General features: G+C 53.4%; 1 protein-coding gene and 1 non-coding gene across 2 annotated transcripts; both read left to right on the plus strand.

Annotated features, from left to right (window-relative positions):
• Positions 1-2,962: 2,962 nt before the first annotated feature.
• Positions 2,963-14,272, plus strand: CHIT1 (chitinase 1). The gene is made up of 11 exons (XM_066384672.1): positions 2,963-3,085; positions 3,666-3,695; positions 5,635-5,836; positions 6,358-6,414; positions 7,530-7,695; positions 7,904-8,028; positions 8,515-8,638; positions 10,158-10,343; positions 10,626-10,739; positions 13,194-13,320; positions 13,853-14,272. Exons 1-11 carry the CDS (start codon positions 3,061-3,063, stop codon positions 14,095-14,097), a joined length of 1,401 nt encoding a protein of 466 aa, XP_066240769.1. The 5' UTR covers positions 2,963-3,060; the 3' UTR covers positions 14,098-14,272.
• On the plus strand, positions 12,486-12,561 carry TRNAT-CGU (transfer RNA threonine (anticodon CGU)). Its single transcript has one exon. It is a non-coding gene; the product is annotated as a tRNA-Thr (tRNA).
• Positions 14,273-14,769: the final 497 nt, after the last annotated feature.

A 14,769-nucleotide genomic window follows, 5' to 3' on the forward strand; every position in this document is an offset into this window, starting at 1 on the left:
GCATGACCGAAGGCCACATCAGCCAGCAGCTATGTCTCCACCTCACCTGGGAATCATTCCCTTCCTTAGATGCCCAGATTTTTTAGATTTTACAATTAAATCTGTTCCTGAGTATTGTAAAGCTTTAGACATTTATTTCCCTCGTTTCTATTTTGAACTGGCTATTGCTAAACTAGAGAGGAGTTATTTTTTAATGTGTACCTTAAATCCAGCCATTTTACCAAACTCTTTTATTTATTATGATTTTTTTCTATAGAATCTAGAAACCTATAGAATCTAGAAAACCTATTCTAGATATACAAACATATCTACAACTATTGGCACTTGAACCGTTCATATATACATTGATTTCCTTAGCAATAGTGGTGAAAGGCTTCAATCTTGTTTTATTCTTTATTTTAACTGGAATTCCATTACCACTTCCAAATTGATAGTTTCCTGTTGTCTTTTAGGAAACATGGCATACACCTGCTCTCGCACAGGGTGCTCCATGTTACCATTCAGGAGCCTGTGAGGAGATGGTAATTTTTGTATCAAGGGGCAATATTCAGCCCCTCACCCTCACAATATTTTCACCAGAGTTCATTTCATTTAGTAAGTTTCTATTACATTTTTTTGAATAAAATAATAACTAAGGAAGATGAGAAGAAACCACTGCCATTACCCTAGGTCATGATGTCATCTGTGGACTGCAGCGCACACTGGCGCTGGGGAGATGGGGCAGCACAGAGCTTGGGCACCACCGCGCAGGTCCTCCTGGTTACACAAAGCTGAGTCGGGGGGCAGCACAGAGCCTGGGCACCACCACGCAGGTCCTCCTGGTTACACAAAGCTGAGTCGGGGGGCAGCACAGAGCCTGGGCACCACCGCGCAGGTCCTCCTGGTTACACAAAGCTGAGTCGGGGGGCAGCACAGAGCCTGGGCACCACCGCGCAGGTCCTCCTGGTTACACAAAGCTGAGTCGGGGGGCAGCACAGAGCCTGGGCACCACCGCGCAGGTCCTCCTGGTTACACAAAGCTGAGTCGGGGGGCAGCACAGAGCCTGGGCACCACCGCGCAGGTCCTCCTGGTTACACAAAGCTGAGTCGGGGGGCAGCACAGAGCCTGGGCACCACCGTGCAGGTCCTCCTGGTTACACAAAGCTGAGTCGGGGGGCAGCACAGAGCCTGGGCACCACCGTGCAGGTCCTCCTGGTTACACAAAGCTGAGTCGGGGGGCAGCACAGAGCCTGGGCACCACCGCGCAGGTCCTCCTGGTTACACAAAGCTGAGTCGGGGGGCAGCACAGAGCCTGGGCACCACCGCGCAGGTCCTCCTGGTTACACAAAGCTGAGTCGGGGGGCAGCACAGAGCCTGGGCACCACCGCGCAGGTCCTCCTGGTTACACAAAGCTGAGTCGGGGGGCAGCACAGAGCCTGGGCACCACCGCGCAGGTCCTCCTGGTTACACAAAGCTGAGTCGGGGGGCAGCACAGAGCCTGGGCACCACCGCGCAGGTCCTCCTGGTTACACAAAGCTGAGTCGGGAGAGCATGTGGCTGGCAAGTCAGTTCTGTAGCAGGAGGTACTCCTACACCCACCCTTTCTGTTGAGAGGTGTGGCACCTCTGCCACAGGAGTAGGGTCTCCAACTGAAGGGGACAGAAATGACTGAAGCAAAGGCTGTGATTGCTCCAGGAAGAGCAAAGACAAAAAGACCTGCCACCAACTCAGGGACCTCACAAAATGTCACTAACCTGACTCTGACACCCACAGAGATGGGCAGGAGAGTCATGGCCAGGAAGAACCAGGAGGGACAGCAACCAGCATGTGGCCTTTCACAGCAGGCCTCTGTGGTGGTCTTTTATAGGTGAAGAAATGAGCTCACAGAAGTTAGGGAACTTACTCGAGGTTACACAGGGAGTAAATCCAGAGTTGGGGTTTGAATCCAGGCAACCTGACTCTGGAACCTGCTGCCACAGGACATTGTCACGCACTCAGCCAGGCCATTAATGTTAAGCCATGGACCAAATATTGGATCCTCTTGAAGCCACAGAGTTTTACTTTTCCTGAGTGGGTTGAATGGTAACCAACCCCTCCAAAAAAGATGCCTTCACCCAGAACCTCAGAATGTGATCTGCTTGGAATAAGGGTCTTGGCAAATGTAATTAATGTAAGGATCTCAGAATAAAATTGTCCTGGATTTGGGTGAGCCTCAAATCCAATCACAAGTGTCTTTATAAGAGGCAGAAAGGCAAATACACACAGTGGGGAAAGGCCACTTTACAAGGGAGACAGAGGCCACAAGCCAAGGAACCCCAGGAGCCACAGGAGCTGCAGAAGCAGGACACATCCTTCCCCTGAGCCTTTGGGGAAAGCGTGGCCCCACCTTGATTCAGACTTCTGGGCTCAGAGCTAGGATAGAAGAAAATTCCATTGTTTGCCGCCTTGCAGGTTGTGATAATTTGTTACTGTGGGCCCAGGACACAAACACAGACTTTTAAACTATTACTAAGCTCATAGTGGCTTTTTATCATTATGTGTTTTTCTCAATCAATGGAGGAAAATATTACTTTCAGTTTCACAGTAATAAAAATATTACTATCATGAAATATTACTTTGCACACTCATCGGCTTAGAGAGGAGGCAGCTGGGTTCCAGCATGGGTCATGGACAAGCAAGCAGGAGGGTCACGGACCAGCTCCCCTGACTTGTGAGTCACTTCTCTTCTCCAAAAGCCCATGACTTCTGGGGCCACATGTGGTCCTCACCAACCCACTCAAAGGACATCAGAATCATGCTTGTCCAGCAGGAGGTTTGGAAACACTTCCTGATTCTCTTGCTCTGCCTCCCGTTTGGCAATGCCAGATACCCAGTTCACACCCAGTGACTATTCCAGAAGCCAAGAATTGCTCAAGTCCTGGTGTGGTGTTTGCCCAATTCATGCTGCTCCACACCACGCCCCAGACCCTCTCTCCCCCGGCCCCTCCCTTTTCAGGACAGGTGGTGAGGCCCCCGGCTCATAAAAGGAGGGCAAGACCTGAGAGCTGCTCTCCAGGCGGCAGTCTATTTCCACACCAACGCCATGGCGTGGTCCGTGGGCTGGACAGGTGAGTGGGAGCTGTCAGGAGCTGGGGGACGTGCATGTGTGAAGCAGGGTGTTTGGGACAACCTGCAGGTGAGATTGTTTCTCTCTGCCTCCTGGATTGCAGTTCCTGTGGGTTTCCCTTGGATTCTTTCAGCTCAAGACTGTTTGTTACAAGGAAGTATTTTTCTCTTTGCCAGGGTTTTCCCTCAACCCCACAACAGTTTTCCTGAAAGAGGTTTACCCAGGGCCATGACCCTGAGTGTCCTTGAAGATGTTTATGCACATTTAATTAGGTAAAGAGGGAGACCCAAAGACCCCAGAAAGGTGACATAAATGCTTTCTAGAGAGTCCTGCAGAGCACCAGGTCTCCAAGGACTCAACACCTCAGCTCCACTCTGTGTGTGTGTGTGTGTGGGGGGGGGGTATGGGCTGGCAAAGCCACAGGAAGTCTGAACAGTGGCTCTGAGTGGAGGCACACAGGTGTCACCCAGAGAAGTCATCTCCTGTCCAGCCCCAGGACAGCTGTTTATTTTCTCTGAATATTTCACAAGTCAGTGATTTTCCAACGCTTAACCTCCACCTTCTCTCTGGTGTTTCTGCAGGTCTGATGGCTCTGCTGATGGTCCCGTGGGGTAAGTATTGCCTTTCTGAAGGCTCCGGGTTCCTACAGCTCCTCCCTGTCTCTGCTCCCGCCCCCCACCACACCAGGAGCTCCCGCCAGTTTTCAGTGGGGATTCTACCAAAGCTGAATCCCAAGAAGTGCCCTCCGCCCAGAATAGCCCTGAACTTTTCACCCCCAGGAAGGTTCCTGACTCCTTGCTTGTCAGCTGAATTCCCGCATGTCCAAGGGGCAGCTCTGAGGTCTTTCCTGAGGTCAGAGAACCTGCACACATTTACAGAATGTATTCATGTTTCTAATTATGGACATAGATGTCCTCCCCCGACAGAATGAGCCTATGGGGTTCAGAAACCTATCTTGTCCCAATCCACGTCCCAGTCATGTCGCTCAGCAAGGAGAACACGCTTTCTGCAGTGTCTGTGGAGTTGATTGAATGTGGGCTTGGAAGAGGCCACAGGGCTCCTCCAGCGTTGGGCATAGCAGAGCTTTTGGAGGATCTGCAGCAACTGGGATCTATGGGTTCCCTGCTCACCCCCCTCCACTCCCTGTACTTCGTGGCCCAAAGGTGCCTGCCTCTCAGACCCTCGTCACGAGGCTGAGCTGTGGCACTGGACACACAGTTCCCCTCTTGGTCTTACAGGAGAGACTGGCCAGAGCCCAGAAATAACGTACATGCAATGACAGAGGCTGTAGGTTTCCCAAAAAGCTTTAATCTGATGTTACTTCTGGGCTTGGTGGGTGTATACCAGCCCTGCTCTGGCGGTCTGCTCACATGAGCTCTTTGTCCACTAAACAGCCGGCCAGGAAGAGTCACTGCTGTTCCCATTTACAGAGGAAGTTGTGGAGCTAGGATTTCAACCCAGGTATTGAAGTTTCAGAGTCCCAGCTCTTAACCACCAAACTTGACCGCTCTGGTGGAGAGGGATGCAAGGTCAAGATTAGATGGGACTACAGGAGGCGATAGGAAAAGAGCTGCTGTCTCCTTCCCCCACGGCCCCAGGGGTGTGTTCTCTGGGTTAATCTCCTCCCTCCTCCATTACATTAGCTCTGGGGAGTCACCAATCGCTCCTTCTATATAGATCTCTGTGGGCTACACACCCAGGCCCCACCTGCAAGCTCCATTCCTGGGTGACCTCTTGCTCCAACTCCTGCAGAGCCTCTGTGTTCCAGGGTTGGCTCCGCTGGTCCTCCATGCTCTGGGTTCCCACACAGCCTCCTGTGGCCACCGCCTTGCACCCCTGACTCCCCTGCCCTCTCAGTGGCCACATGGGGGCCAGAGGGGGAAGAGAGACCCTGGCAGGGTGAATGGAAGTCCCAAGGTCTAGACACTGACTACAAATGTCCTACAGTACAAACTCACCATTCTACCGAGTTCTTGGCATCTCAGGTTGATTCCCATGAAACCCCACTGTGGTTGACTGCGAGGCTGGAAGAGCAATGTTCATGTGGGGACCCCTGAGCCAGGAATGGAGAGAGACCACCCTGCAGGCTGGGAGTGAGGACTCGCTCTCTTGCTTTCTGGTGTTCTAATCACCAGCGTGGCATCTACCTCGGTGGGGTCATCACAGCAGGACCGAGCCCCTGGAACAGAGGCCCTTGCCAGAATGTCTTCACACACACTGCCAGGGATGACAAAAACTAGCGGCCTTTTCCTAGATAAAATGAGCCCTTGATTACAACCTTATCAGTAATATCAACAACTTCTCTAAGAGAAAACGAGCAAACGCAAACCTCTTTAAAGCTGGACCACAGAACACACAAACCCGAGCCTCCTCTCTGTTACTCTGAGTATCTGCATTTTATCTAACATCTTGGAACATTCCTAGCTGTGTTTAGAAAGTTCTGCCTGTTTAACACGCTCTGGCGTTACCTAGACTCTGCCCTGGCCGGAGGGCGCTAGACCCCAGGAAGCCCTCTGATTGGCATTTCTTTTCTTGGCCCCAACTGGACAGGTTCTGCTGAGATACTGGTCTGCTACTTCACCAACTGGGCCCAGTACCGACAGGGGGCCGCTCGTTTCCTGCCCAAGGACGTGAGCCCTGGGCTGTGCACCCACCTCATTTACGCCTTCGCTGGCATGAACGGCCATCAGCTCAGCTCCATTGAGTGGAATGATGAGCAGCTCTACAGGGAGTTCAACGGCCTGAAGCAGACGTAAGTGCTGGGGGGCTCTGAGGGGTGACGGTGCTACCTCCTCCCAGAGCCAACACCTCCCCAGCACTGCGGTGTGGTGCATACCCACCTCTCTGGGCTTTCCTGAGCTTATGTGGGGGAGGTAAGCGGAGACAGGGAGGACATGTAGCCCCAAGTTCAGGTCTGAGTGGGATCAGGACGCTGGAATGCTTTCCCATAGCTGGAATGAACTCCCTCCCCCTCACCTCCATCCGTCCACCCATCAGCTCAAGTGTTAGCACAGCGTTGGCAAAGCCTCTCTCTACATCTTCCCAAATCTCTTGTTTCCTGAATTCCTCGTGTGTACGTCCTTCAGCCGCTCGCAGGTCCGACAAGGCAGGATTGTGTCCTTTCTCTCTCAATCCACAGCTTCCCCAGCAAGGGCTGTGCACAGGGGCTCACATGCCCTCCCCCCCCATCAACTCTGGCAGGCTCTCATGGTCAGTGAGGTGGGCTCTGGGGGTGGGCGGGGTCACTTCTGTCACTTCCCTTGTCATTTCCAGGAATCCCAAGCTGAAGACGCTGCTGGCCGTGGGAGGCTGGAACTTCGGCACGCAGAAGTGAGTTGACTGTGAGCACTGGTGCGGGGAACTGGCTGGCCGGCCAGACAGAGCTGTGGTCAGGGAGTCAGGCCAGGCTGTGGCCTGGCCAGGGTGAGGGCACGGGAGCAGGGCTTGTGGTCCGGCCGCGTCGGGAGGACAGCAGCGTGGGCGAGGCTGCAAGCTGGCACACGGCCGGTCCTGCCAGCAGCACAGAGGTTCCGACCCCTTCTCAGCCTCAGTATCTTCCTCCATGGATCAAAAGAGGGTCCCAGATAAACACAGGCAACAAGCAGTGTCTAATGCTTTCTGAGTTCTGTAACAGGGTATCTTCTCTGAGAATGTTTGTTCCTTTATGAGTGTCAAACACAGCCTGTGATATTGAGCTTAACTGCCAAAATATTGGCATTTCTAGAACATTTTTGATGATTTACGGAGATAATGGAATGGGATATTTGGAACTAGACGTTTCCTAGAAAGTCCAGAATATATGGTTTTCAAAGTTCTAAAATGGTCTTCATAAAATGTTTTTGACTCAGACAACCTGATAAAATTCATTACTCACTATCCCAAAATACGGCTCATACACAACAGGGGTCTTAGCCTGGGGTGCCAGGCACATCAACCCCATGTAAGTAAGGCTGTTTTAAATTACATTAAATGAATAAATTAATTAAAAAAATTAAAATAAGATCAGTCTGTAAAAAAATTAAGACCCTCAAGAAGTTCAGGGTTTTAAAGGGGGTTACTGAGGAAGGAAGGTGTAGGAAGGTGGCCCCCGGAGACCTGGGGCTCTGGGCGAGGTCCACACTGGAAACAGTGAGGTCACAAAGCACTCACAAACGGGAGTCAGCAGACAGTGATGGGAACAGTCGCCCTCACACCCCAGACCTTCACCTCTGATCTCAGGAGACGTGGGTTCTTGTTTGTCAGCCTCCCTGCTGGGTGAGGTGGGCTCCTCACCAGTCATGGGCCCAGCAATGTCAATCCTGGGGGACAGGACACATTTCCAGGTTGTCCTGTGTCCTCAGCCAGGCCCATAACTCACAAGCAAATGGCCCAGCGCCAGTGTTCTGAGTGCGTTCTCACTGCCTCTGAAAAGGGAGGGGTGCCTACTGCCTGTCATCATCCCCCAGGTTCACAGATATGGTCGCCACAGCCCAAAACCGTCAGACCTTTGTCAACTCAGCCATCAAGTTTCTGCGCAAATACGACTTCGACGGCCTTGACCTTGACTGGGAGTACCCAGGAAGCCGGGGGAGCCCTCCCTCCGACAAGCAACACTTCACTGCCCTTGTGCAGGTCTGGCTGGGTGGGGTCAGGGTGCCCAGGGACCCAAATATGTGCCCACACGACATGGGGTGCTCTGCCCCCAGGGCCAGCTGTCTTATACATTTACCTGGCACAGATGAGCTTGTCGGTTTTCAGATTCCTGAGCGTGAACCGTGCTTGGGGATCACAGGGCCAGCTTGGTCTGTGGCCCTGTGCTCACTCTGAGCTGTCCTTGCAGGACCTGGCCAGCGCCTTCCAGCAGGAAGCCCGGACCTCAGGGAAGGAATGCCTGCTCCTGAGCGCAGCAGTCCCGGCCGGCCGGCAGTACGTAGAAGCCGGATACGAGGTGGACAAAATTGCACGGTGAGTCTCCAGAGAGGACATACACCCTGTGTTCTCTGGCTGGGAGGGGCCAAGGGCAGGCTGAGCTCCCCGGGAATGGTTTGGGGAAACCCCAGCCCCCTGGCACATCCAGGGCTGTTGCTCACCATGCTGCTGCTCCAGCCCTCCAGCTACCCTCTGTGCTCTTTGCCCTTCTCCTTGGGAATGCCATCTTAACGTTAAATATCCTGGAGGGGAGTACCGAAACCCTTCACATCTCCAAAAGGAATTGGTTCTGAGGGTGCTGGGGAGACAGCTTGGGGGAGGATGCTACAGACATGGGCTGCCAACCGCCCCCCCCCACGTGGATGGGAGTGGCTTCACTGGGGGGCACTGTCCGCAGCACCTTTGAGAGCCTGCACCCCACCTCTCACCATGAGGTTCCTTTCTGGGACCCCTGTGTGGGGGGAAGGGCGGAGAGGGCTCCCCTGCACATTGGCCTCCCACCTCTCACCATGCCTCCTGCAGGAACCTAGATTTCATCAGCCTGATGGCCTATGACCTCCACGGTTCGTGGGAGAGGACCACCGGCCATAACAGCCCCCTCTACAAGCGGCAGGGGGAAAGTGGGGCTGCCGCGGAACTCAACGTGGTAAGCGGCGGGAGGAACCAGGTCGGACGCCCGTCCATGGTCCTTGTCAAGGGCCTCTTCTGAGTCCCGAGGAACCTAATAGAAGACAGACAGACAAACACACAAACCAACCCTGGATAACCAAGCAGGGCGCCGAGAAGCCAGCGTGTTGTACCTTGGATGCTTGTTTGTTCAGTTTTCCTGCACCACGCTGAGCACAAGCTTCACCGCTGGGCGGGGTCTTGGCTGCTGTCAGACGCCCAGACCTATTCAGGGGCCTCAGTCGCCCCAGACCCTGGTTGGAGGCTCTCAGCTTCCCTCACACACACCCCATTTCCTTCAGGACAGTGGCTGAGCTTTTGTTCCTGGTCACTGATTGACCTCCTGGAAAGAGCTTTCAGAGGTGGGGGTGTCTCCCAGGGCAGAATCCCGTACCCACAAAGCCCAGGAAAGGGCAGGTTTGGGTTTAGACTGGGGGGGAGGGGTTTCTTGCCCAGCGTCTTCCTTGCTCCCCACTGAGCAGGCCAGACACTTCTTAGGACCCACTCTGTATTTCAAACATCGTCACCCTGCATCATGATGCCGTTCACTTTGGCGAGTCCATGTCTCTGATCAGCGAGAGGGACATCCTGGGCTTCTGTGGCTCTTCCACAGTCAAGGGACCCTCTCTGGGCACTGAAGTTGGCATTCACGTGCCACACTGAGCCACGCTGACCCCATGCGGACGACAGTGGGTCCTGGAGAAGCAACACGAGCACACGTGGCTGGGAGGCCAGGGGCTGGAGCACTGTGAGAACTGTGCTCTGGGCATGGGCTCTGCATGCGTGCAGTTAGGTAGACCCCTCTCCCTCACGGAGGTCCCTCCTTCTCTCCGTGCTGTGTCCCGGGGTGCTTCTGGCCAGAGAGGTGACTTTTCCAAATGTGCATAAGAGGGACATCGAGTTCAGCAGGGGCTCTGCCCTCACCCGGCTCCAGTCTGATAACAGATGAATCCTGCAGATTAGCAAAAAGAACGCAATATAAGTAAATACAGTGAAAGCTGTTCTTGATTGTAGCTGCCCATTATTGCATGTTAGACCTCACACGTGCTTTACACTTGATCTTAGCCAAAAGGCCGAGAAGCGATGTGCTTTACCACCTTCAATTCTTGCAATGCCCTTGGAGATAGATGTTTTTTACTGTTTCCACTCTACAGACAGGAAGCCTGGGGCTCAGAAAGAGAAAAATAAGTTGCTGGATGAGGCAGGGACTCTGACTGTGTGGCTCTCTGAGGTGTCCCAAGCATCTGGCTCAGTGCCTGGCATATGGTGGGTCGTCAATAACTATGTGCTACAGGGAACGGCTGTCGGATGCCAAAGCCCACGTTCTTGATGATAGCACCATGCAGTGTATCTCCCTAGATGAGAGTTCCAGACAGGGCAGGGTTGGGGCACTAAGTAAGGCCCATGAAGCTCTCACGGAGCCCCATGCACCCCCACATTGGATGACTACATGCAGGATGAGAGCAAAGAAAATCAAGCCTGTCCCCTCCTGCCACCAGGACTATGCCGTGCAACTGTGGCTGCAGAAGGGGACCCCTGCCAACAAACTGATTCTCGGCATGCCCACCTATGGACGATCCTTCACCCTGGCCTCCTCATCAGATACCGGAGTGGGGGCCCCAGCCACAGGGCCTGGAACCTCTGGCCCCTTCACCAGAGAGGCAGGGCTGCTGGCTTACTATGAGGTAGGAAACCCACAGCTGCCTGAGTCCTGAGTTTCTGAGAGAGGGTGCCGGCACGGTGAATGCTGGCCAGGTGCATTCCATCCCATGCCTGCCATCTTGGATTTATTCTTAAACCCAGGTGTTTGATTGACTTCAGGGTTCTAGGTCACTCGATCTAGAACTCCCTTGGTTCTCCAGGCTTCCTCAGATAATTTTTCTAATCTCTGGTCTGCTCTTGGCAGGAAGGCACTGATGCCTGCTGTGTCCCTGCCTCCTCCCCAGCTCTGCCCTCTGTTTCCACAGGTCTGCGCCTGGAAGGGGGCTGCTGAGCGCAGAATCAATGACCAGAGGGTGCCCTATGCCTTCCTGGGTAACCAGTGGGTGGGCTTTGATGATGTGGAGAGCTTCAAAACCAAGGTGAGGCCCAGCTCTGCTGGGAGGGGTGATCTGGGGGAAGGGGCTCTCAGTAACACCCACTGACAGCACTCAGAACCTCTTTGAGGAGGAGTCTTTTAAAAAATATCCCAGCATTTCACAGGTATCCATGCAACAGCATTTGATAAGAAAAGGTGCAATGATTAAAAAAAAAATTGCTCCACACTGAGTAGCATTCTTGAAAGAATTGGTATGTATTAAATACAAATTCTGGACTTGGTTGATTGGCTCAGTGGTAGAGTGTTGGCCCAGAGTATGGATGTCCCGGGTTTGATTCCTGGCCAGGGCACACAGGAGAAGAGACCATCTGCTTCTCCACCCCTCCCCTTCCCCCTTCTCTCTCTTTCTTCTCCTCCCACAGCCATGGCTCAGTTGGATCCCAGGTGCTGAGAATGGTTCTGTGAAGCCTCTGCCTCAGGCACTAAAAATAGCTTGGTTGTTGCAAGCATGGCCCCAGATGGGCCTAGCATCAGCCTCAGATGGGGGTTGCTCTGCTGAGAACCAGCATGACTCGTAATTGTCCAGGTCCTGAGGGAGAATGGTGGGAGATTAAGAGCTAAGTACAGAAAGAAAAAGGATGGGATCGGGATGCCTCCTGTAGGCTGATGGCATATAGGAAAAAAAGGCAAACCCCCTAGCCAGCTTTATTATATAGTTCAGAGAACAAATCCATTTATAAAACAAGGGAGTCTTGATACAAAGTCACATATCTAAGGTATAAACGGGAATCCTCATAAGAATGCACCACCCCCACACACCATCAAACAGCAAGGGTGTGGGAAAGAGCTTAGTCTTAAAAGGGTGTGGAGAAGAGTTTAGTCTTAAACTAAGCCCTAGGCTGTAAGGATTTTGTCAGTTTACAGCCCATCTGCCACACTGCTAGGTGGATCCCAGTCAGGGCACATGTGGGAACCCCTGTCTCTCCATCTTCCCTCCTCTCCCTTCGAAAAAGAAAAAAACAAAAACAAATTCTACCGACACATGAAGAAGAGAAACACAAACACTGAGGCATATCACTTTATTCAGTCTATTGACAATACCAAGTGCATTTTCAAATTTTAGATCTGTGATTTACTTCTATGGCTGCTGCCCAGTGTTGGTGGCTCGACTGCATAGTGTGATTGCTGTTTCTATGCCCGTCTCCCCGTGGGAGCCCAGCTCCTGCAGAAGGGACTGTGTCAGCCCTCTGTCGCATCAGTCACCATGAGGGCAGAGGCTGGCAGGACCCTGGACACAGTGCTCTGGGGGACATGAGAAAGGAGTGTGGTCCTGGCTGGAGAGGTGGGAGAGGGGGTCATGGTTACAAGGTCTCTGAGAAAGTCTTTAAAGCAGAGCAGGTGGGCATTCTGGGCAGATGCTGAAGGATCAAAGGCATGGTGGAGAGGAAAGGGGAGGATGTCTGCCCGCTCACCAGGAGCCCTGTGGGGGTACAGGTGCAGAGGGGAGGTGGCTGGAGAGGGAGAGTGGAGCCAGCATGGCTCCCAGACTAGCCACCCTCAACCCCAGCCTTCCTCCAGGGGTGATCTGTGGTGCCCAGCAGGGTTAGGGGACAGGGAAACCCCTCTGAGGGAATAACAGCCATCCCTGGAGGAAGCCTCAGGGATCTAGGGAAGGGCAGAAACAGGAGTCTGGGGAAGTGCAGAAACATGGAGACAGGGGACTGATTCAGACCTTGGGGAAGCTTGGTTACTCCCTATGTTAACTGCACTCATCAAGACCAGCAGATAGGCCCTGGCTGGTTGGCTCAGTGGTAGAGCATCGGCCTCGTGTGTGGAAGTCCAGGGTTCGATTCCCGGCCAGGGTACACAGGAGAAGCGCCCATCTGCTTCTCCACCCCTCCCCCTCTCCTTCCTCTCTATCTCTCTCTTCCCCTCCCGCAGCCAAGGCTCCACTGGAGCAAATTTGGCCCAGGTGCTGAGGATGACTCCATGGCCTCTGCCTCAGGCGCTAGAATGGCTCCAATTGCAACAGAGCAACACCCCAGATGGGCAGAGCATCACCCCCTGGTGGGCATGCTGGGTGGATCCCAGTTGGGTGCATGCGGGAGTCTCTCTGCCTCCCTGCTTCTCACTTCAGAGGGGTACAAAAAAAAAAAAAAGACCAGATGGTACCTCAAACACAGTGGACCACAGTGCAGGAAAGGCTGAGATGTTAATGCTTCCAAGCTAAAGAAGTTCACAACCCATCTACTCCACACCCCAACCCCAGATCATGCTTATATCTGGACAGGGAAATTCCAAAATGACTCATGACTGGCAGGGATCAGGTCTCAGCTATTGGATTCCCAGCCTAAGGCTGTGTCCAGAAGCCTCAACCACGTGGCTATGGGGGTGCTGGAGACATAAAGAGTCCCATCCAGAAAAGGAAGCTGGGCTTGGGAGCTACCCTGGCCAATCTTCCTCGGACTTCTCCACCCCCGTCTCCTTCTGCAAACAGGTCAGCTATCTGAAGCAGAAAGGACTGGGCGGGGCCATGGTCTGGGCACTGGACATGGACGACTTTGCTGGCTCCTTCTGTAACCAGGGCCGATATCCCCTCATCAAGACACTGCAGACGGAGCTCAGTGAGTCCAGGGCGAGGGACAAGAGCAGAATTTGGGGGTAGTGTATGAAACCTGCACGTCCTGGCTCCTTCTGAAGAAACAGCTTTACCTCAATACAATGATTTCAAAAATCTCACCCACCAGAGCTGAGGAAACTTGAAATGAGTCTCTTTCCATGGTCTCCTTCCTCTTTCTGTTGTAGCAATGCCTCCCCTCCCCAGGGTGTTGGCTACAGGGTATCCCTCCAGGGGCCCTTGGGCTGAAGGTAGCAGCCTCTTTCTCTCTCTAAAGAAAGTCTACATTCAGCTGGTAGTGTGAGACCCCACAGGCCCTCACCAAGTGTAGTTGGGCTTTGTAGATGGTAGATGGCCACTGGCCGCCTGTTACAGGTAGCCCCAGTGTTTTCTCTTAAGCTGTGCTGTGGCCACAGGTGTGGCTGTTGTCTGGCTCTTTTCTCTGTGGGGTGTGGGGTATGGAGCTGCCACCTGTCTGTGGCCTGTGGGCTGCACAGTCTCTCAGGGAAGACTTACCTGACTCTTGACTGTTTTTCCAGATCTTCCGTCTATGCCTCTAGAGCCCCCGCGGCCGGAGGCTCCCACGGCAGCCCCGCCCTCTGAGCCTGAGCAAGGCCCCAGCCCTGGACAGGACACCTTCTGCCAGGACAAAGCTGATGGACTCTACCCCAACCCTCAGGACTGGTCCAGCTACTACACCTGTGCAGGGGGGTGGCTGTTCCTGCAGAGCTGCCCGCAGGGTCTGGTGTTCAGCTCCTCTTGCAAATGCTGCACCTGGAGTTGAGTCCCAGGTCCTCCAACCCCAGGCCTCAGGCCAGGCCTCCTGAGTTCCCCCAGGGGTAACGTCTGGCTTCGTCAGCTGCTCTGTGGACTGTCTGTGCCCTGTCTTTCTGCTCCCAGACCTGGTCCTCCTCAGCTGCTTCCTTTACATGCAAAATAAATATTTGGTTTGTACCCCACTGGCCCTGGATGTGCTGACCTACACAGGCTCTCTAAGTGCACAGCTAGTCCAAAACTTGCCCCAGAGCGAGTGGGAAGCTAAGAGGGGAAGGTTACATAAGGCATGCATAGGTAAGAGTTGGGCGAGAAGTTGATTAGGTTGTGCTGAGCCCTGTGCCAGGGAACCTGGCAGGGCTTTCCATTCCAGTGAGCTACTCCCAGAGCACAGATGACCACATCTACGGCACAGCCCTGGGTCCAACACATTCTTCATTGGCTCAAATGCCTCAGGAGAGATAGCTTCCCTTGACCTCCACTCAGAAGCTATTCCTAAAACACCCACAAGATGACAGCAGAGAAGAGCTTTCTTGGGTCACCTCCACTAAGGTGTCTTTCCAAAAATGTCCACAAGATGGCAGCAAAGAGCACTTTCAACTGCGTTCAACTGCCGCGCCTCTTCATTCTCCCTTCAGAGTTTTAGGAAAACATCTAGAGTAGACTTTTTATAGACTTCAAA

The sequence above is a fragment of the Saccopteryx leptura genome, chromosome 5 (assembly GCF_036850995.1).
Source record: "Saccopteryx leptura isolate mSacLep1 chromosome 5, mSacLep1_pri_phased_curated, whole genome shotgun sequence".
Taxonomy (NCBI): Eukaryota; Metazoa; Chordata; class Mammalia; order Chiroptera; family Emballonuridae; genus Saccopteryx; species Saccopteryx leptura.

Bases quoted from the DNA above. Each gene is read 5' to 3' on its own strand.
- CHIT1 (XM_066384672.1), top strand. From the start codon at position 3,061: ATGGCGTGGTCCGTGGGCTGGACAG. The intron at 3,696-5,634 runs GTAAGTATTGCC...CCAACTGGACAG, and splicing joins TCTGCTGATGGTCCCGTGGG to GTTCTGCTGAGATACTGGTC. The intron at 13,321-13,852 runs GTGAGTCCAGGG...CTGTTTTTCCAG, and splicing joins GACACTGCAGACGGAGCTCA to ATCTTCCGTCTATGCCTCTA.